Genomic DNA, 23,389 nt, shown 5'->3' with positions numbered 1-23,389 from the left:
GCTGTCCTCCCATAAAGGGTTTAAGTAAGCTTTACTAAACCTGAATTCTGAAAGATGACTTCCTGACGCACAAGCTATGGTGAAGAATTTCTAATTCTTCTCAAGTTAAAATTTAAGATTACCCTCCCTTTGATTCCCAAAGAAGACTTTCAGCAAGTGCAAAATAGTGGTGTGCAAAATACCACGTGTGTTGAGCCAAGCCATTATCTCTGTGTTTGTCGGCTCTCAAATTGGGCACCACCCAGATTCTTTTTGAACATTTCCTATGCTTCATTTGGTTACTATATTTTACCAAAAAAGGAAAAATATCCTTTTTTTCCAGGAATGCATCCTGGCTGCCTTCTAGTATCACGGTTGCAATAAAGTGAAACAGTGCTTTGAAAGTCCACTGTATAAGGCTTTGAATGTGTAAAAATGAGTTTATGAATGTTTCTGCAGATACAATAAAATGATTTCCAAAGAAAAACAGACAAATGTCAAACTAACACTCTCTGAATAGAAGGTAAGATGCTCTTCTTAGCAACATGGACACTCAGAACGGTAAATGAAGAATCAACTGTTCCTCAGTTTATTTAAAATTACAATGTAAAAATTTGGTGATCTGATGTTCGTAACTCCTTATCACAGGAAGCAAGGACTTTGTTTTGCTAATTTTCTCATTATTTTCTTATACAAGATTTCTTGTGACATTTTGTTCCATTTATACGCACACCATTAATTGTATATCTTCATGTTAGTCAATCACATTCACCATCTTAAAGGTCTTGATATCTGCAAATTTATCACAGGAGAAATTAACAAGTAGATGTTTGCGACCCGTCTCAAAAGGGATGAGTTTAAACTTTGTACTGGATTTCTCACTGGCTTTCACTGGTGGTACACTAAAAGTAGGAGAAAGAGAAAAAAAAATAAGGAAAAATATAAGCTGTAAACAGGCTTGTGCATCATCTTGACGTTCTTAACTATCTCCCATCTTAAGTAACTCCTGTCATTTCAGTGTAGGATGACCATGAAAAGGCCATACAGGACTTGGTTATTTGATATGTATTTAAATACTCAAACCCATGCATTAAGGTAACTCACGAATACATGATGCAGTGACCAAGATAAGCACATAAAGGTGGACATATTGGTATCATATGAGATAAAGCTTCATGCAGAACAGAGGATGTAAAACACATCACTGAATTATTAAAAAAAAAAATAACCTTACACTATTAAGAATGTTAATAGAGAATGTTAATATCCTGAATTAGGATAGATTATAGCATCAAGAAAACCTCAGTGCTTACATGGCAGGAACTTCTGAATGAAAATTAAGATGTTTTAAACCAGTATATTTTATAATTCTTGGAAACTCATTTTTATGGTTTTTCCAAGCAGCCTTACACTGTCATATTGTCTTGTTCTTGCCTGAGGATAAAGTTCTATGTGATAAGGCAACATGAGGTTGCCAAATTCCCTCAAGAGAGCTTATGGGGTAGACCATTACTAGTTGCTCAAGCACAAATGACAATGTTAAGTTGCTTTGTGTGTTTGTGTTTATATGTGTGTGTATTCAGTTAAAAGTCAGTCCATCCCAGGTATTTTTAAAAAATAACTGCCTTTGCTAGCACAAGTGAAAATGGGTGTGCAATTTTGTATCTGTACAAAGTGGAGGACAGTCTGAAAAATTCTGTTTCAGTTGTGAAATACTGAAGGAAAAAAAAACAAGATACAAAATCCTCAAAGTATAAGAATAGGAACCTAGGATCTATAGTAAAAGGAACCTATTTTATTCCAGTCTTCTTATTCACTATCACAACACCATCTAATAGTTTCTTGACTTTGTTTATTAATAACCTAACATAATTATTTTGTAGGGTTCTGAAAGGAGAGCTTGAAAATCAGTGTGTCTGTAGTTTAGTTCTTGTTTTGGATTTTTTTACTTTTTTATTAAAACCCAACACAAACTTTAATTGCAATATTCACCATTTTCCCTATTCTCTTTCTGCTTGCCTTATGGATTTCAGCTGTGCTCAAGTTCCATACTTTAGTAAGGTAAATTCAATCATCTAAGGGATAGCTGCTGGTCGTGGTTTAGTCTGTTCTTTAAAAGCTGTCCTCCTTATAGTTGTGATTTATTCTCTCTGGAATAGCTACACATGAAGTATACCTGAGGTTGCACTTTTTAGAGATACCACCCTTTGAGATCACAACCTGTGTCGAAACTATCTATGCTCATTTTTGTACACTTGTGCATCCACTTTATATGTGTAGGTCTATCTGTTTGATGTAACACAAATTGTTTAGAAGGCTGAACACTAGATTGGCACTTGCAGTCCATTTAATAAAGTGAAGGGAAAAAAAACCTCCGTGGTTAATATACGCTATAATTTGTATATAGTATGGACAGAAACAGTCACATATCCTATTGTTGTCCCTGTAATCAGAACAAGAAGGTTCAACCCATCTGGCATGTAGTAGCATAGACAGTAAAATTTACTGCATGAGTAAGAATGTATTTTTTTCTGAAATGGTGAGTCCTGCTAGATAGGCAGGAAAACAAGTTCTGTCCAATTACGACAGCAATTATTTGACTCCTCAAACTATGCAGGCAAAGCCTAGCTTGGATATGATGGTGCTAAGTCGTGTACTTCATTATGAGATGTTACATTGACTGGCCTCCTAGCAAGAAGAAAGTGCTGTCTCATCCCACTGTTCGGTTCCAAGTCATCCATGCCTACATTCTTGCTCATGTATCTTTAATAGCAGGAAGAAGGCATTTCTTGTACTTACTCTGTCTCAAGGATTCCTCTGAGCAGGTCATTGCCTTCTACCTGCAGCACACAGTTCTTCAGTTCCGTATCAACAGGATTGGTAAATATCACTTCCACATCCACTTCTTTATTCACTTTTGCTTCACCAAGTACCTGTGCAAATACAATGCTTGAGAGGCCAGGTTCTCAGTATTCCTTTCTGTCCAGGCCTTCTCAGTCACTGGAAGAGGAGGTGTTACGAGATGTTATGATGGGCCATGGCAGAATGTGAGCAGAATATTTTTGGTGAAGAAAGTGCTTATAAGAGCTCATTTTACCCTTTCTCTGATACTGTGATTAGAGCAAAGGGACAGCAATTTACCTGTATGTCGATGGCAGGATTGTCAAGGGTGATGTCTCTTTGCACTAGCACTTGAATCCCACCTTCTACATGACATAAAGCTGTTACCTGGATAGTGTTGTCTGTAGTTAACTGCTGTTGATACTCAGTATACAATATCTTAATGGGAAGTTGTATTTCTGGAAGAAAAAGAAAATAATAAATTGATACACACTTTCATAAGCCCACAGATTTTCATACCTAAAATTAGTATGTTCCTTTTATGATGTGTCTGGGACTAGGAGGGCCTTCAGCCATCACTGCCAAATTCAATTAATGCACATCTATCAGTTTGCTACGGAGACTGAGTGGTTTTTTTTTCAATGTAATGTTATCCCTCCTCCATTCCCTACTACCAGATTGACTGGCTTGTCTTCTTCCTAGTTGCTCCAAAAGATAAGACAGCTGAAGTTTAAGGAGTTTACCAGTGTACTCCATTTGTTATAGGACATTATCTGATAGGCCGCATCAGTTCTAGTTGCTCATGATACACCAAGATGAGGTGAATGACATCTTTACGTTTCTTTTGTCTTCCCTAGTCACTTTTTATTATAATGTGTTTTTATGGTAGTTTCCATGCTGTAGTTCCAATCAAGGAATACTGGATGGGAGGGGGTCTCCTCTGTCTCTGAATCCAGGCCATTTCCACATTATTGGCTATTTGTACAATAAACATCAAGTCCAGAAAAAAAGTAGAGTAGCTGTGCTGCTTGTAAACACTGTAAGCCTCGAAGTACTTTCCAGCAGTAGACAGCAAATGAAAAACACAAGAAAAGATCACAAGTCACCAACGCAAAGTCCACAAACATAAGCAAGAAAACGGGGGCAGGGTGAATTTCTTAGATTCATGCAGTAGCAAACAGATTTAACTACAAATCCTAGCAAACAGAGCATACCTCCAGAAGAGGGGAAAAAAATCTCTTTCAATGGTCCCTGCCATCAGATCTGGGGAAAACCCTCCCTGCTGATTGTAAATTCAGCTACTGGTTTAACACAGCCTGTGTGAGTACAAGACATTGTTAGGTGCCTGCATGACATCAGTGCCATTAGGCATATAAACTGTGTCTTCACTGAGAGTCCAATTCCTAATGCTTTAGAGGAAGCTGATAGATCCCAACTTCAGAAATCAAATTACATATTAAAGAAATGAAGTATTATTTCTGCTTCTCACTAGTGACTCAAAGCCTAAGCCTAAGATTAATACAATATACAGTTCCAAATCTGTGATCTTTCAGTTCACTTTAGGGATGCTGATATATCTATTAATCCCAAGCTGCTAACAGTAACTTAATGTCATATTTCAACAATACAGAATTTCTTCCAAAAGGTTATCAAACTGCATCTGAAAAAAAAATAAAAAAATCTGAGGTCCTTTACTCCTCAACAGTTTTTCAATAGAAGCTTTCTTTTCTGTGGACCTTAGCAGGCTGTTTCAGCTCTTTCTATTCCTCACACTTTAATTCCATTCTCTAATGTGCTAATGGATAAGATTCTTGTTTCTGCTGTTTGCCATGTCCTCTTACCTTTCAGTAGGGCCCTTCATAATTGACCAGAGCACGTTTAGTTGGAGTTGATTTCTATGCTCTTATGTTGCCCTTATTTTCTTTATGCAAACTTTGTTAAATGAAACCTCATGTTTACTCACCATCTTCTTTTCCTTTTTTTTAGATACATTTTTCAAAATGTGAATACTACTTAAGGAAATGGTGGTGTGAAACATGCCTTTTCAGTGTTTATATGTGTGACATGATTTTTTTTCAGCCTTTTCTGCACAGAAATTTAAGATTGCATTTTGTTATTTTTTTTTTCCCTGGATTTGACTAGCTACTAATGGCCATTTACTGATAAAAGAATTTTACAACTATGATTAGGAGTGATTTGAAAAATTACCTTCCTTAGGAGACAGAGTGGCAGATATGGAGTCCTTCCTGATCTCATGAACTGGTCTTCTGGTGTACACAGTGCTCCAAGCAGTCATATTTACATGAACAGTCTTAGCCTCAGACTGTAAGTTTTCAAGAACCAGAATTAGACTGAGGTCTTTGCCAACTTCTAAAGGGCCAGCCACCTTGAACCTCCCTGAGATGTCAGGCTTTTGATCGATTTCCTGTGGCGTTGGTGCTGTAGGATCAAATTTATCCTCAAGTCCCAGCTTCTTACGGGCTTTTTTAAAAACATCTCTTTCTTTTGTAGAGCCTGTCAGAGACAACCATGAAATTTATTCTTAGTGGTTAACATGCATCTCTTATTTTACGTGACTGCTAGAGATAAGCCAGCAGAATGTTGCATCTGTACTTGCAGATGAACAGAGCCTCTGTTTTCTACAGCCACACTTGATTTTCTGGTACTACCATTAGTAATGTCACTGCCCCTCTAATAGCTTTTTTTTGGTAACACAGTATCTTAAGTCCAAAGTTGGTCACTCTTCCCATTTCTCTCCCTTTATATGGTTGTAATACTTAGAAATGTACTCTTAATTTGCTAATAGAGAAAAGGCCCTGATATAAGGGAAGGCTGATAGCACCATGTGGTGGGTTGATGTGGCCAGCAGCCAAACATCCACTCAAGCCTCTCTCTCACTTCCCATTGCTGCAGGATGGGGAGAAAACAAAGGAAGGTGAGAAGACTCATAAATCAAGATAATGACAATTCAACAGGGAAAGCAAAAACTGCACATGAACAAAGCAAAAAGAAGAATATTTTCACTACTCCCGTCCACTCCATGCTATAGAAGGCAGATGTTCAGCCACTTCCTGGAAAGCAGGGCTTCAACACATAGGATGGTTGCTTGGGAATACAAATGCCATAACCACAGAGGCCCCCACTCTCCCCTCCCCATTTCCTCCACCTCTTGCTGAGCTGTTATTGCTGAACACTGGCATGGACTATCCCTTTGGTCAGTTTGGGTCCACTGTCCTGGCTGAGTCCCCTCCCAGCCTCTTGCCCACCCTCACACTATTTACTCACTGTGGCAGCGAGGTTTGACCTGCTGTTTGACCCTTTGAAAGAGTTGCTTTTCCTGGACTAAGTGCTGATTTAGTTTAGGTTTGTTTACGAGGCCTTTCATTCTGGTGTCAAATAACTGGGCTGTAGACTAATTTTCACAAAGCAGAGGCAGTCAGTAAACATTAGCAATAGGTAGGTGAAACAGTGAATGTTCTGCTCAGGGATACTTAGACTTCCTTTACTTAAGTCCCAAAAAGCAACTCCATATCAGAAAGGGCAAGGCAGTATTTTTTTAGTCTTTACCTTCTCTTCCCTTTTCTGTTAGAACTTAATAAACTGAGTATAAACTTTGCTCCTACCTTTATAGTTGCCCAAAATTGACACTAAGAGACTCCTAGCCTCAAGGTTATATGTTTTTGGGGATGAAGTAGCTATGTAACCAGAAGAACCAGTGTTTTTATTTACCTTCTTCATATTTATAATCCATTGTGACATCCACACGATCATCTCTACCAACTGCCTTTGTGCTGATGAATTGGCCAATTACAGTAGACTTAGAGAACATTAATGTTTTCTTTCCAGTTGTGGCCTCATAATTCCAGTACATACAGTCGGCATTTACTTCTGCAAATACGAATGGGCAGTCATAGTCCAGATCCACATCTCCTTCTTTGATGGCATTCCGTGAGGCAGGACCACACTGATAAATTCCTATGGCACCAAAAAAAAAAGTTGACCTAATCAACTCTCTGACAGTAAGCAGATTACTAGACAGACATCTATCAATGACTCCTGAATTGCTTAGTGCTGTTGTCCAATTCTAGCCCTTTCATCCATATAGACCCTCATACCAGGCCAAGCATCAGTGTATTTTGTGTTTATGCTGAAGTGACGATTTATTTTATCTTATTCCTTGATTTTCAGTAACTCAGGATGCCTACATTGGAAATACAGGAATTGCTGCAAAAGACTGCTCCTAGAAGTCTAGTTTGTTTCTTGGCACCCACAAATAATCTGAGGCTTTTCTAATGCAACGGATAAAGTATTCTTTTCTGCGACTTTCTTTCTGAGCAGGATGAAGAATTACTTTTTACAGTGGTTTTACTTTCTTTTTTTTTTTTTTCCCCTTCTCTGTGAAGATGACTGACTTTATAATTTTTCACCATTATTCTTGAAATTAAATCTGTGTACCTCCACTTTCTTCTTGGGGAGTTGCATCTAGAACTTGCCATCCACTGTATGAGGGGCCCAAATCACTGCGGGAAAACCAGCTTTCATTCCAGACATGGAAATTCCTATGTGCAAAAATGAACAAAGTAAGCTACTAGTATGTATGTCTAGATTGCTGTTGGAATGGTTCATATCTGTTAATCAGACATCTTAGTTAAATGTATTAAATGCCTTACTTTGCATAGGTTCTTGTCTGAGACTGATTCCATTCTGATCCTAACTGGATTAATTGAATATTGTGGAACAGACATAAAAGTTCAAGGGCAGAAAGCAAATTTATAAAATTATACAAAATGTCTTGAGCCAGTTTTTCTCTAAAAGTTCTGAGCACATGCACTTCTTTAGTTTTAGCTGGTTTACTTATAGCACAATGCTGCAGGTATCACTTATATTTAGAATGGGTCCAGAACAAGCAGAGGAGTAAAGGCAAAAAATGAAGGACTGCACCGATTCTTTGCTGAGTACAAGCTTGTTTGAATTCCATTGATGCTCAATAGTGGCACTAATTATATCATTTTCACTGTTAATGATGTCACAAAAAAAAAAAAAAAAGGTCAGGGAAGCTGGTTCTGTTGAACTTTTACAGTTTTAACATGAACTTGTTTTGAAGAATTGTTTCAAACTAAGTGAAGTCTGACTGTTTGATATTTGCAGTGTAATATCACAAATTTTCAGTCATCTGTGGCATCATAACTGTTAACTTTGCCTGCTCTGGCTTCAGTTAGCTGTTGTAACGCATGTCACAATTCTGCTTAACCAAAAAAGAGCACCAAGTTTTGTTGTATTATTTTGCAGTATTGCAAAATTTTGTCTTATTATATTGCAGTATTTTTAATTGATCCATAGTGTTTGTAGTTGTTTTTAAGGCAATTTTTAAGAAGGTGACAAAGCATTTGTCATTAGAATCTGTATTCTGCATCTGAAGACTATAGGAATTGAGAGGTCCTACCATTAAATATCATAAAGCCTTACCATATGCTGTCAGCTGACCTGTCCAGATGATTTCCAGAAGCATCATAAAACTCATCTACACGCAGATTTCCATCTGCATCATGGGCAGAACTGAAGTTTGTAATTGTACGAGTGGGAATCCCCAGACATCTAAGCACTAAAGAGTGAAGAGAAAGCCAGTCAGAAAGCAGTATTTCTGGAATATGAAATTTCACATAGCATACTAATGTCTTGAAAGGCCTTCATGCGTGAAGTATTATCAGTGCTTCTTTTAATAGAATCTGTTCAGTGTCAGTTATGTGCATGATATAAAACATACCTGTAGTCAATACCGCTGCAAAAACCCAACATTGTCCATATCTAACAGGTTTGAATCCTGATTTCTTCCAGTTTTGCAGGATTTCACCACTTCCAGTCCAGCTGTTTGGACTTTTCCCACCCTCATAATTTCCACTCCAGTTTCCTAGCAGCACCCCTTGGTCATCATTGGCATTCACCTATAAAAATAGTCACTAAAATTATGATGAGATAAATTAAGAGTTTACAACAAATGTAGTAACATTTGGGGAGCAGGAAGGAGAAAAGTCTCAAATGACATTTTAGTGGACAAAAGTCCACTGCTTCATGCAGCTATCTTTCAGAAAGCAGCTTATCTTTTTAGGGAAATTAAATATGTGTCCTCTCAAGAAATGGAGAGCACTTAATCACTGCTTCTCCTACTCAAGTATACAGTAGCATCAGGCAAGAACACAAACACCAGTTTTCAATGAACCTTCCTGACATGAGGTGGCAACTTCATCCCTGTTTGGTTGAATGTCATCATCAAAGCATATCATGCAGCTGGGCTACATTAGAAAAAGTGTGACCAGGTGTCCTGGGTTTACCAGTAGCCGTTTTGCTCCTTCTTAGTACCTGGTGCTACAACTCCTCCATGTGCTTGGATGCAGGCAAACAGGCCAAGCACTTAAGAGTTCCACCAAGGGCACTAATAGCTCCTGTGGGATCACACAGCTGCCTTTGCAATATACTCAGTTTCCCCAGCTGCTGTTATGCCCTTTGCTGGGGCAGAACCCAGCAGTGAGCAGACACCTGCGGTATGTTCAATATAAACTGCATCTCTCTAAACAGGAAGCATCTACACACCCCTGCATGCACAACCTGCCAGGGCTGACACACCATGCACCAAACTCAATAAAACGCACAGTAAAGAGCATTTATTCCAGCATCAGCCCATCAAGTTGAAGCCAGACCTCCAGAAATGCTTCCCTGAACTGAGGGAAAACTGCAGGTGATGCTGGAAACTCACTGTCCCACTCGCTCTTCAGCACACCCTTGATTGGCCAAACTCATTGTTAAGAAGGAGCAAAACGGCTGCTGGTAAACCCAGGACACCAGGAGATTGATGGAAGCCATAGCCCCCTTTCATTATCCCTAGCCAGGCTGTGCCAGGAATCCTCTATCCACTTTAGCGTCCCTCAGTTCAAGGGGATGTTGAGACACTGAAGAGGAAGGGCATGAGCCAGGGGCCCTGGAGCACAAAATCTACAAAGAGAAATTGAGAGCACTCAGCTAGTTCATTCTGGTTAAGAAGGGGATAAAGAGAATGGAATAGCAGCTTACAAGTACTTGTGAATGGAACACACTAAGTTGTCAGATTACAACTTTTCTCTGTGCTGGCAGGTTATATTAAAGAGGCAGTGGAAGGAAGTAGTAGCTTGGGAAAATCATGTTTGACATAAAAGAAAAATTTCTCAGTAAGGGGTAGTGCAGCTCAGGACTGGGCCAGCAGAGAGGCTGTGAAATCCGTGGCTGAGCTGGTCTAGCACCACTGTAGTTCCACTTCAACTGGAAGGTTGGACTAAAGACCTCCAAGAGTCTGGTCCTTTTACATACCACCCCATGTCTTATAATTTCAGTTTGACCACTGGATATCAAAGTGTAAGTGTCAGAAACGCTGCAGATGACATAAATCTGGCAGGCTTAGATCAAAGGACCACCTAGGTGTTTCTTTGGCCCACATTTTTGGTGCATACAGTTAGTGGCCTAAAATTTCTGAGAACTTATATGTACTTACTTTCACTTAAGTTTTCTGCTACAAAGAACAGTGAGTTGGTAGTTCGGACTTTTTGAACATGTTGCTTACCATTGCACTGAGAACACGACCCAGGTATTTGGGGTCATTTCGGTGAGATACATCTGTGGCAGGATCCTGACGATAGTTTAAGCTTCGATCCAGCATGGAAAGGCAAATATTGAGAATATCTCCTTGAAACTATTTTAGATAGAGCAGTAAGTTAGTGTTCTGGAAACACAGATTACTAATAATCAGGATAAATAGAGCCATGTGAGCATTTTCTTTCTTTTTTTTTTTTTTTTTAATTGCTTAAAGAAGTGCTGCAGCTCAGCCAGGAGTTACCATATAAAAAGGCAGCCTGAGCAAACTGTGAAGGTTAGACCTCAAAGAGCTTTTCAAAACTTGGAATCTGTGGAGTTAAGCCTGGGTCTTTGACTCTTAGCATTGCTACAGTACTTTACTGCCCAGCAGATACTAAGGTTTCTGCTGGCTGCTCCTCTGAGTCCTAGGTCATGCCACTGACTAGTCAATTACAAATCCTCATATTAATCAATATAACAGGGCTTGTCACAAGTTCTGATTTCAATACCACAGTGTCCTCCTCTTCAGAGGTGTATGTGATGAACTGGAAAAAGCAAACAAGCCCTTATCACCCAGTTCATGTGCAAACCAGAGCACAGAACGCTGTCTAGTGATTCAGTGTGGCATTTACCTGGCCAAAGTTCCATCCAAAGCTGTTGATATGATTTTTATTGCCCGCAAAAATGATGCCAAACTCTTCTAGCACATATTCCTCACATTCAGCCTTGTTAGGCATGAACACATCATCACCTGAAAAACCAAAACAGTCTACAACCACAGTCTCCATTACAATGTACAACCACTCATTTTCTATCAGTAAGAACGCTTGCAGATATCCACCCTTTGCTGTTCTTGCTGTTACAAATGGATGATGTTAAAAATGAAACTCAGGGTGGGTGGGGAGTGTCTGAGTGAAGACAGAGGTGTGACACTCTCAAATCTGGCAGAAGATGGCAACTGGTAGATATGACTTTTGGTTCTCAACTGGTAGATATGACTTTTGGTTCTGCAGAGACCAGACTCATTCTTCTAAACTTGTGCAGAAGTAGGAAAGGTCTGCCAAAAGCATAACTTAATCTTTTAGGACAAGAAGCTTTCTAGTAAGCACATGATATAGAGCTGGTTTTATGTACCAGAAGGTCCTAACAAACTGTTAAGCCCTATTCTCACTGATACATTATGTGGTGAATCTTCAGCCCACATATTAAAGAAGCATAGATCAAATGGAGAAGCTGCAAATATTGATGAAGCTACAAGCAATTTAGTTCTTTCTGGCGAAATCCAACATGTTCTTACCTGAAGACCAAGGGTTAAAGAGCAAAACAAAAGTGCCAAGGATTGCTGGAGAGGAGCTGCCACTTGAAGTAGTTTGAACACTCAGTTTGTAACGTCCAACGACAGCATTAGGTGGGCTGGAAATGGAGATGCTCACAGAGCTGGAACTGGTAGACTGCAGGATTGCACTCCAGCTCTCTGTGCTCATTGTGCTGGAGATACCAAATGTGGCCTGGGTCTTAGCCAGCTTTGAGGGTTTTGGACCTTTTGAGGAAAATAAACAACATATATTATTTTCCCCCAGCTTGCTGAAATACTGATTTAGTTGTCAATAAACTCAGAAGGGATGTAACCCTCCCCTCTGATGAATTTGTGCCATATGTTGGAAACTGAAGGAAGCTATCACTGCTAGCTGAGATGGAAGTAGTACAACAAACACCTCGAACACTTCCACTATTGTGTGAACCAGCATGTTGGCTCTGAGGAATTATCTTGCCACCCTATACTGCTTATCAGGCCAAAAGAGTGTCACAAGATAGCATTACTCTTTGTGTGAAAGAAGGGGGGAGCCATACCTGTTTCTGCGATGAATGTTAAATTTTGTTCAGGCTGTCCTGTTCCATTGAAGGTGACAGTGAAGGCCTGTCCTCTCCTCACAATTAACTCTTCGCTAGAAAATTTACTTGTGTGGTGATCTCTTGCATTTTCTTTCAGGTGCCAGTTGGTACTTGGCTGTGTTGCAGCTATAAAAAGTGAGAAGAGCAAGAAAACTTGAGGGGGACATCCAAGGAGGAAGGAGCACAGACACTCTCAAGAATTGTGCGTTAATTTCTACAGGTAACTACTACCCATGTAAGGCTTCCACCAAAAATAGAAATAACTTATTTATAGCATTTTGTTATTTCTAACTGTTATTTTTTCAAGCACGACTCCACCTTGTGTAGATCTGTTAGAGATTATCTGTGTAATTAAATATAGAAGGAGTAGCGTATCTGGTACTAAAGGAAAATCAGAAAGGCATCTAAGAGGGGAGAACCCTAAGAGAATTGAATACTTGTGAATTACTTGGATAAAAAATCTGGCTGAACTCAGCTAATTCCAAGACATGGTGCTGTACTAACATAAGCGTAGCCTCGCTGCTTCTGAATAAAAAATAAAGATGCCTGGTTGAGCTGAGAAACACGCGTTCTAAACCACAACGTGATTTTTAGCCCCATTTACATGTCATGTGCCTCTGATATAACTGACAGCTGCTATCTGTGGGAAGCACCCAACAAGAATATATTGATGGACGCTGGTCTGTTATTTGGCAGTGGGAGAGATGGCAAAATTGGACTGAACACTACTAAAATAATGTATGTGAAATAATATGTTGCAGAAAGCTTTTGCATGTGAACTGTGGCTTCAGTCAGAGGCCAAAGGATAAGCATCTGAGATTGGTTTGGCTCTGGCATCATTAGAGCCTATGATAGTTCTCTAGTAGAAGCTCAAATGTTTTAAATGAAGTGCAGAAGTACAGAAGAAAAAGTGATTTTTAAATTTCTTTTCCTAAGGGCACTGTGTACTTTTCAAAAATATTTTTATTTTTCTCCATCCTTCCCCCCCAGCCCCAAAAAGCAAGACTAGACAAGAGTAAGAGTGTGGTCCTTAGTAGGGGAACACAATTATCCTGTGCCATTATTCAGTAAAAAATCATTATCCCATGTTCAACCAGATTTATTAGTGTAAAGATATTTTTACAGCATGATCTTAAGTTTATCAAGTTTAGGTAAGTCTTGAAGTAACTACAGCAATGTAGTCACAGTTCAGATGTGGGGAACATCATTTTTTTACAGCATTGGGGTGAGCAGAACATACTTCAGTTTTTCAGGAACATACCTATTTAAAAAAAAAAAATCCACATCTTTAGAACCTTAGCAGTGAACCACATCTATTCTAGAACAAGCTGAGAGGTAGGGAAGATGTGCCTTTAGAAAGGCAGGAGTTATCTGACAAGGTTGGAAAAGCAACATGGGACCATTTATAATAATTATTAGACTTGTCAATTTACATGCGTACAAATATTTGCATGTAAGAAAAAAAAAAGCCTATTGCAACAAACAGACCACCAAAAAAGATCCTCTAAATTTTTGTATCCTCTCTGCTTTAACTTCAGGTTTCAACCTTCTCTGCTTATTGTAGCCTCCCTCAGCCTTTGCAACAATACATTCAAGTTCTGCTTTGTTTTTCTCTTGTGTCACATTTGACAGTCTCTCATTTTCACTTGCCTGACAACTTCAAATATCTACAGACTTTCCCTTCTTTCCTATTTGCAAAGTAAAGTACAGCATTTTTCCATCAGATAATATACTTGCTCTCCTGAATCTCATTCTGGTAATCTTGCTTTTCCCATGCATGCAATGCCTGTGAAAAATCCTTCTCTGAACTCTTCATAGAAGAATTTTTCTCTTCCTTCTTTCCCACCGCCCCCACCCTAGATTGGATCAACACTCCTTAGAGAAGTTGTGATCTTTCAGTGTCCATTACAGAGCTGAATATGAGGTGTGGATGTAAGAAAATAATAAACAACACCACAGAAGGGGCTTCCTCCTTGCTCACCTTGGCCCATATCTGATCAATATGTCCTGTATAAGCAGCTTCTGAAGCTTTCCTCTGAATGGCCTCCTTTACTTCTGCTGTCTCACAGAATGGCTGGTGCCTTTCACTTGTTTAAAAGTCTAGGTGTAAAGGTGCCTGTTTGCAATATTTCCTGTAGGGTGGAGCTTGAATAACTTTCTTTTCTCCCCAGCCTTTATCTTACCAACAAGGCTTGAGGATTCATTTTTCATTCATTTTTTCACTCTCTCAGTCCCCACATCCTGATCTCATTTCCTTGCAGTTTAACAACTGAAGCTTGGACAACATTTGTTCGTGACAGTCTGTCCATTTAAGAGTTTCTTAATGTATTCAAACTTATAAGAATATTGGCATTTAGCTGTTTGTCTTTCTGTTAGAATGATAAATTTACAGGAACAGCATAACTACTTCTTGCACCACATTGTTTTTAATTTGTAATACTTCATGAGCAATATTTACAGTGACTTCTTTAAATTAATTCACTGAATCCATTGTTTTCCTGACGCTGATTTTTTATCCTGCTGCATTGTAATAGTCACAAAGCAATGAGCAAGCTGTTGCCTCTGCCACAGATTTAATCAGGCTAAAGAACCAATTTTTCATTTATCACGTAATTACTCTTTAACAATGTCAAACAGACAAGCACTTCATGTTGTATTTGCATGACACACTACAGAGATGATAGGTAAGTTCATCTGTGACTCGTAATAAAATAGCTATCATTGTTTTCAGCTGGTATACTACTATTTTTTGTTTTCATAGAATGTCTCAGAACATGCAACTGGCAATGCCAATTTGTGTACAAAAATCTTTTCCTTAATTTCAAGGAGAGTGATTTTTGCTTATGCTTTGCTGGTGGCTCCACTGTCTGTTAAGAGAGAGACTAATTCTGATACTTTTATGAAACAACCTGTAAAATTTGATATACTCAATGCACAGCCTTAAAGATGCCTCTGAGTGATACTCATTATGCTGGACTGGTCACAGCTATGTGCCTTCCCAAATCAGAGTTTCAATTGGCTGTGCTCAGTATTCAGCAGCCCAAATTGTTCCATTTTCAGGTTTGGATTATGCTTGGAAATTCTAGAATTGGAACTTGGTCAGCCCATTTCATATACAGACATATTTTATTCATATTTCCCATTAAAGGGTGTTATTAGAGCAAACAGTTTTTAACTGGGTATGATTCAGACTACTGCTTTGAATCTCTGTTTATTAATAATATTTAATCTTAAGAGGGACCATATTTTTATCATACACAAAGCCCAACTGTGATTTAAAAATTTTAATACTTTAAAATTTAAATTTCTTAGAATTTAATTTTAAAATGTTAAGTCCGAACTTCAGAGGTTAAAAGATGTTAAGCGACACTCTCCTACCCATACTTTTAAATTCTCTTAAATGACACACTAACAATTTTTAGAATAGATTTGATTTAATATTTCAGCCTATCCTTGGATACATAGAAACTGTTTCTCTTTGCGTCAAGATTAGTTACTGTTGAAAGAAAGGAAAAAAAAAAAAAAAGAAAAGTCAGCAATTATTCACCGTATAGCTGCTGATGCTGATTTGGTCACATATTTCACCTTTTTTGTGTGATGGCAGTAGTGTGCTGGATATCACTGTCCTCTATTGGTCAATGGCATAATTGGTTTGGTATTTGATGGAATGATAGTACAGTTATAAACAGTATGTTCTAAAAACCAGATGCAGTCCATTTATTCTGGAAGATAGTATGTCAAGGAGAACAAGTTGTGTCTATTGCTTCAGCTTCTGGTGCTTATCACCAGCTCTGGCTAAGTTGCCTTTCAGATCTCTCCTGTGCTTTGTAAAACAGATGAACGATACATAACGGACCCTGGGATTAAAGATTATGGGCAAAGCTTGCAAATGAGGGTTGAATTAATGAGAAATATTAACACCAGTCAGAATACTAGTCAAACAAAAGGCATCTGGCCCAGGTTGTTTCCTGTAAGACAAGTAGTATTTGCAGAGCTTGTATGTGGCTGTAAATGTAAGGATTGCACAGCTAGGTGCTTGAAACTCTGGCGGACAGAAAGAGAAGATTCTTTCGGACCTCAGAAAACGAATGCTCTAAGACATTTTAGGATTTTGTTTCACATGCCCAGAATAAGCTATATCAGGATCATATTTGCAAACTGGTTCAGTCATATAACTCACAACATCCTTTTCCAGAGATACCCAGATTTCTTTCCTCATTGCAGGAATTGTGTTAAAGAAACATATAGTACAAGAGTTCAGAACTGACTAGTGAAGGACATCTTTTGCAGTAGACTAATTTCCCACAATTCTCTCCCTTTTTGTATTGCTGTTCTCTTCACCACCAACTCTGTGAATGAATACACAGGGACATTTGAATTCTATTAAATGTTGCATACTATTAACGGTGCCTTTGTTTCAGCATAAGAAATAAATCCCCAGAATAGCCTACTTGCTCCTTTATTCTTTCTGAGCACAGCTCTTTCTTACATACCCATGAAGCACCATGCTACAACCATATGCCCATGACTCACTAGGGACTGCTTCAGTACCCTGAGGAGTTTGGGCTATTCTGTCTCCCCTCACATTCCCTTGTTGGATAATTAAGCAAGAAATTTTGTCAACAAAGCCCACTCCTGCCATCCTAGATACAGGAATTGTTTTTTTACAGTTATACTGCATTTGTGAACCACACTAGGGAGAAACCTGGGCCCCTAGAACAGTGGTGTGACTTGACTCGCATCAGCAGTCTTCAGGACTAGTACTCCAATGTAGATTGTTCAAGTCCATATGAAAAAGCATTTGGCTCTCTTCTGGACCCTATTATGTTGTCCAAGACGTCTTACTTTCTGCCTTCGTCTTCCATTTGCAATGCCCCAAATAGCAGGGGTATTTTGAATTTTGAAACCTGCAGCCTCCTGTAGTCTGAAGCCTCCCCAAAGTTCTCCAACAGACTTTGGAGGCAGCCAAACTTGACACAGTCAGTTTCCATCTTGTCTGTGTAAAGTAGGATACTCTGTTAGCTGGGCTCATTTCTTTCATTTGGATCCTGGTTCATTCCAGATAAGATGGCGTGTTCCGGAAGGGAGACTGTCAGTGACACAGTAGTGACATGTACTATTATGTGAACTTCACACAGGAATAAGCTGAACTGACAGTGTACAGACTGGGATGGATCTATGCTATGTTCCCTGGATAGCTCCCTCATAGTCACGCACAACCTGTTACTTATAGCCTATTATATTTAAATGTATTTCCCTACCTCTCCTGCTTGTGCACACATCTCATCGGTTGGAATGGAGTAAAGACATTATTTGGAAATTCTAACTTCTAGCTACTGCTGCACACTCATCAGCAAAGAATACTTTGCAGGCTCCCATCACTATGTCACTCTGCTGATTTCTTCTAAGAATATGACATGCTGTCCCATTCTGCAGGCAAGCACTCTTAATTCTAATACAAAACCAAGATGCTTGCAGGTGTGACTCATGTCTTAGTTATAATGACAATGAAGCTTAAAAGTGACAGACAGAAGCTGAGATAAAATTGCTGAATCCTTAGTAGCGGTAGTGTCCTGAAGACTATCAAAACCCTTAAAAAAATAACACAATGGAATTTATAGAATCTTTATAGGTGCTTTTATGCATTTATATGCTTTTCTTTATGCACTATCTTCTAGATTCTGTTGAAGTAGATCCATTACAGATCAGCCCACAGATGCATTAAAAGTTTTGAGGAAAAAAGTGTGTATATTTACAGGATGTGTGTGTCAGAGGGTGTGGAAGGAGGGGGAGAGAGGGAGAGTGAAAAATTATGTGCACACACACCTGCACACAGACCTTTACAATTTTTCACATTACAATTGCATGTAGCACTGTGAGGAGCAATTTTGACATCTCTAACTGAACTTGGGCTTGGGTATTTCTTAGGCTGTGGGTATGTCACAAGCAAGTGGTGAGCATCATCAGCAAATACCAGTTTGTTAAGTAAATGCTGCTATTGCTTCTTGCATTTTGTGCAATGAGAAAATTGTGGTTAAGAAGAGGCTGGTATATGACACTTAAAGAGGAAGTTTTTAGGAATCACCTTGCTAAAATGGCTTGGGTAAATTATTGGCAAATCATTGCTTAAGAGGCTGTGTTACAATGCAGAAACAATTGGTTTGTGGGTTTTTCACCACTGCTGTAGATGAAGGTTTTTAGTGTCCACTTTACCATATAGTTCTTTTGTTAAAAAAAAAATTACTTTTCTGTTCAGTCCAGTCTCTCAGCTTAACCTGTCAAATTGTGTTTCGCCATTTATTTAAGCTCTGCACAGTGGAGGACATTTAAGAGGGAATCAATAGCCTTGTGACCATTGTATGCACCTCATTCCCTCCCAGTCTATGTTCCACTATGAACTCTATGCCCAGAAGAGATAAACTGGTGTCATCTGCACTCAGGCCTCACCATACATTTTTGCAGAGGTCCTAGCTAGTCAGGCCTAAGCAAAACCACAGCCAACCTTGCTGAAGTGGATTGACTTAGTATCTTTCCAGTACCTTATTGCTGGACATCTGCTTGCTTTGTCTGTATTTTAAAGTTCCTTTGTCTTTCACAATGGTTTTAACAGGTATTTAAAATGGCATTGCAGTTTGCTGACTCTGAATCTGCAGGAAAGAATCTAGCCTGTAGTCTATTATTGGCACATATATTCCCATTAACACAAGATTCATTCATACCTGAACTACTCTCTGTTACGTTAAGTTTCATGCTAAAAACCAGTCTGCAGTTTGCCATAACTTCTTTTGCTCTGTTTGTGGTTTTATAATGTTTAACTCCAGTATGGTAGTGGATGGATTATCTTCTTTTGCTTGTTTGTGTCTTTTGGAAAATGCAGGAAAGAAAAATACTGAAACAACCTATTCATAATCTCGAAATGTAGTGCACTCCAACAATTCAGAGCCCTCTACAAAACACAACCCCAAAGAGAAAGCTGACATTACATTACCAGTTGCCCGTTCCTTATGCACAAAAAGGCTTTCTTCCCTTTTATTTATTTTGGTTTTTTACTTACCAGTCATGCTTCCTTGCTCCCCTGTGCCTTGGACTTAGTGTTTCTGTGAGCAATTGTAGGCCTATATGATACGACTTACAACTCTGGTTGTGTGGCAGCATTTATAGAGAAAACTTCAGGCCTCTCCTCATGTTCAAACCAATTATAATTCACATTAGGTGGGTGAGGCAGGTAAGTCATACCAGTGGGCATGTAAACTTCCTAGTGACCATATATTAGCTCATGGGTTTTAATACATTGCACTTATGCAATTCAGGCTATTTATCCAGACAGTTGACAGAGATACTTAGAAAAGTAGAGCATTTAATTGCATACCTGGAATCCAGAATTTCACATACAGTGCTGTGTCACTCAGGAAGGAATACTTTTTGAGTCAGTATGAATTAATGTATTTTCCCAGTATGATCCATAGATGAGTATTCATGCCATAAAACTATATATTCATAATAAAAGTCATAGGGTTCTCTCCTATGAGTGCATTTGTAAGTCTGCAGGAAAACCCAAAATGTTTCATTCACCTCATTAGTCCTTTTTTTGGGATCACCACAGTAATGCGTTTGTGCCAGCCCCTCCTTAAAGTCTCTGTGAATAATACTAATGGTATTAATGCTGCAAATGTAACGTAAGCTGCTATTAACTTGACAAACCACTGAACGCTGAGTAGCTCTGAGGAGAGGATCTCAGGTTCTAACTCTCCCTGCACAAAAAGAAACTTCATCCTCATAAAATAAAACACGTACTTTGTATCAGGTACAAATTACTACTATAATTTGTGCTTCTGTGGTGGTTACTCATCTAGTTTCTGACTATAAACACACAATAATAAATGTGAAAATACTTTGATCTGCAGATATAGGATACTTTATAGATAGAAAGAAATTAATGTGTTGGCATGGCCTCACAATATTCTTTTTTTCAGGCTAATACTTCATTTTTCATATAAGCCCTCTAGCAGTTTGATCCTGGATCTCTCTCTCTCCTCCCCCTCTGCCCACCCCTACACAGGAACTTCCATTTCCTTCATTTCCTTACACTTACACAATTCAAAAAAGGTATTTTGTCTCATTTTATTATTACTTCATCTCACTTATCTACAATGAGAAGAGACTCAATCCATCTCTGGTATGTTAGTGCTTACCTTAAAGAATGTGAAGGGCAGAAATTTCCTACAATCAGAAATGGACAAGCACAGTATCTATGCATAAAGTGGGACAAGTGGCATGAGGAAGAGCTGAGAAATTATTGTTGACATCAACTAGTTTGATGTAAATTGCTGGAAACTACTGGAATAGATAAAGTTGTTAATGTCTAGAAGATGAAGATGATTAATAGCTAGCCAAGAAGTCATTCAGTCTTATTTTTTTGCTTTGACGGATCAATACACCAGGGAAGTAAGAATTGGCAGCTATCATACATATTGGCTTTGATTTGCAGCAAGATCCCCCATGGTATTTTCATAAGCACACTTTGAAAACACCAATTACACAGGACTTATATTAGTTAATTGCGTAACTCCCTGTAAAAAACCCCAAATGCTGCATTGTTTCAATGGATCACTATAAAACTGGAAGGGCATAGTGACTGAAGTGCCATTAAGTCTGCCTTGGAGCTTTGACCCTTTCTGTTAGTAAAGCTTCAGCTGAAGTACTGTGTTAGCCGTGGGCTAACAAATTTCAACAATACAAAGAATAGAGAACTTAAAAAATTTAGAAGGACAGAGTTACACCCATCTAAACCAGATGCAGCTGCCGACGTAGGATGATGAGGAGTGAAAAGTGAAAAAAAGTGAAAAAAGGTGAAAAGTGGTTATAGAACGAGGACACCACTTGGGGAGTCGTGCTGTTAAAACCTTCAGTCTCTGAAAAGACACTGAAGTGAAGCATAGAATAAAAATGTTGGGAGTGAAGAAAAGTACTCAGGTAGACCCTCTAGGTAGGTTGTAAATAATTTTTTCTGTGGAGATTAAGAATGGACTGTATGCACATTTGTCAGGAATAGTATGTATGTGTGTAGTTGAGCTGTCCTTGGGGAATTTACTTTGATATGAAAGCTGTGACAGTGACACTTTTTTACCTTGTTGCCTGCTCTTGGTGCTTGATGCTGAACTGTATAATGTAGAGAAGGCCTCAGTAGGGAAACTTAAGTATTCTGCATCCAGTGTTGATTCAGTCTCATTTTGCCTTTGCTTTATTGCTGTGACTGTTTACTCAGAGTGAATAAACTTTGCATTGTGTCCTATGGTGAAGGGTTACCAAGTTCCTGACTAATATGGCACACAAGCCTACAGACTTCTTGTATGTCATGTTCATCTTAAAAACTGCTTATTTAAAAGAAGTAATAGAATGTTTTGCATAGAAACAGAGATATTGGCACTGTATCTGCCTGTTATTGCATCAGTTGAGATTCTGGTTTCTGCCAGTGTAAGCCAGTTCACAAGAATCACCAGGAAGCCCCACAGTAGCCTTTCTAGTTCATCTCAAGAAATGAAAATCTGTCCTACCTTCAGTCAATAAGTAACCTGAAAATAAGCACATCTTTTCCTTATGCTGCTTCCTTTTTAGAATCCATTGAAGTTCACTGGGTATTTTTTTGTACCTTAGAGCTATAAGTTTCACATGCTAATTATTAGTAGTGTAAATAATATTCTAAGTATTTCCTTTCTTCATTTAAGATCCACTAGTTCTTACACTGTCAGGGTTAAAAGATACCCGTAGCTTTGCTTCATTTTATTGTTCAGTGCTTTGTATTCATCTATAATATTATGTCTTATGATAGGAAACAATAATACTCCAAATGGCTTAATTTCAGACTTTTCAGTCTCTTTTCATGCTGATATCTTTGAATATGTCATGGATTTCTGATACTCATTCAGTTTCTTCTGTATACTTTTTGCTATAAAGGAAAAATACTTGAACATGATACAGCAGGGAGAATACACTATCTATAAAATAGTGACAGTGATTTAGGTTTTCCTGTTCTATTTTTTATTAACACAGTTTTCATTTGTTAGTTAAGCATTTGCTCAGCTAAGCCCGAGGGTATACAAGGCTGTATTTGACCATCCTATACAAAGGAATGCTGTCATAATGGGATGTAAAATAACGAGAGCCTGGGCAAGATGTTTAGCAGCGTAAATGAATAAAAGCAGGCATACTGGAAATCTTACAAGGAGAGACTGCACAACAGTTCTGGGTGGAATCCATAATAAGAAAGGTTAGGATTGGAGTGTATGAAATGAACTTGCAAGGGACTTGCAAATAGAATGCTCAGAAAGCTGATAACTGTAAGGAAAATGCTGCAATAGATAAAAGGCAAGTGGAATTAATTGTTTGAGATGGATGAGAATATTGTTATTAGAGAGAAGCCAAATAAGTGTGAAAGACTAGAGCATAAATAAGGAAATCAATAATTGGGATGGAACATAGCAGGAAGTGGGATGGAGCACGCTAGAAAGTGGAGAGGAAGAAAAAAACCCCATACATTTGAGAGAGAAAAGAAAAATGGAGAAATTAAAAATGGAAATTAGGCAGGAGTTCAACTGAGGGGAAAAGGAAAACCACACATTCTGATATTTTCTTCATGGAAGAAATATTCCCCTACAAGAGGAAAAAAGATCACAGAAATGAAGAAAACTAGAGGTGAGCCAAAGATGTAGAAAACTGAACCAGAATGGTACTTTGGTATTCATTAAAGTGCAAGAAGAGTATAATTGAGGAAAAGGAGAATGAAGTTTGAAGAAATATCATAGAATAGTTTGGGTTGGACCTTCAAAGTCCATCTAGATGGTCCAAGCCCACTGCAATGAACGGGACATCTTCAACTAGATCAGGTAGCCCAGAACCACATCCAGCCTGGCCTTGAATGTCCCCCAGGATGGCACATCCATCACCTCTCTGTACAACCTGTGCCAGGATTTTACCACCCTCATTGTAAAACATTTCTTCCTCATATCCAGCCTTAATCACCCCTCTTTTAGTTTAAAACCATCACCCCTCGTCCTATCACAACAGGTCCTGCTAAAAA

The 23,389-nt window shown here is 38.6% G+C and overlaps 1 protein-coding gene and 1 long non-coding RNA gene across 4 annotated transcripts in view; one reads left to right on the top strand and one right to left on the bottom strand.

The window, feature by feature from the left end:
* LOC136020252 (uncharacterized) overlaps positions 1-23,389 on the top strand; it is a 46,913-nt gene that overhangs the window by 15,326 nt on the left and 8,198 nt on the right. The window contains exon 2 of the long non-coding RNA XR_010615257.1: positions 12,410-12,532. This is a non-coding gene — a long non-coding RNA (uncharacterized LOC136020252). The remainder of the gene's footprint in view (positions 1-12,409; positions 12,533-23,389) is intronic.
* Positions 435-14,387, bottom strand: LOC136020250 (protein-glutamine gamma-glutamyltransferase E-like). 3 transcript variants are annotated; one of them, XM_065691142.1, is made up of 13 exons: positions 14,294-14,387; positions 12,271-12,438; positions 11,717-11,959; positions 11,052-11,170; positions 10,409-10,537; positions 8,585-8,762; positions 8,287-8,422; positions 7,276-7,379; positions 6,550-6,795; positions 5,029-5,334; positions 3,121-3,278; positions 2,779-2,912; positions 435-881 (listed from the first exon to the last, which is right to left on the bottom strand). In XM_065691142.1, the coding sequence occupies exons 1-13, from the start codon at positions 14,301-14,303 to the stop codon at positions 734-736; spliced, it is 2,079 nt and encodes a 692-aa protein (XP_065547214.1). In that variant the 5' UTR covers positions 14,304-14,387; the 3' UTR covers positions 435-733. The 3 variants fall into 3 exon arrangements, with proteins under 3 accessions (XP_065547214.1, XP_065547216.1, XP_065547215.1); XM_065691144.1 differs by having other exon boundaries at positions 3,208-3,278; XM_065691143.1 differs by having other exon boundaries at positions 8,305-8,422.

The sequence above is a fragment of the Lathamus discolor genome, chromosome 11 (genome assembly GCF_037157495.1).
Source record: "Lathamus discolor isolate bLatDis1 chromosome 11, bLatDis1.hap1, whole genome shotgun sequence".
NCBI classification, from domain to species: domain Eukaryota; kingdom Metazoa; phylum Chordata; class Aves; order Psittaciformes; family Psittacidae; genus Lathamus; species Lathamus discolor.
This window is presented reverse-complemented; position numbering and strand designations above follow the sequence as displayed.

Bases quoted from the DNA above. Each gene is read 5' to 3' on its own strand.
- LOC136020250 (XM_065691142.1), bottom strand. The intron at 11,960-12,270 runs GTATGGCTCCCC...TTTCCTCAAAAG, and splicing joins AACATTCATCGCAGAAACAG to GTCCAAAACCCTCAAAGCTG. The intron at 10,538-11,051 runs GTAAATGCCACA...TATCTAAAATAG, and splicing joins TTGGATGGAACTTTGGCCAG to TTTCAAGGAGATATTCTCAA.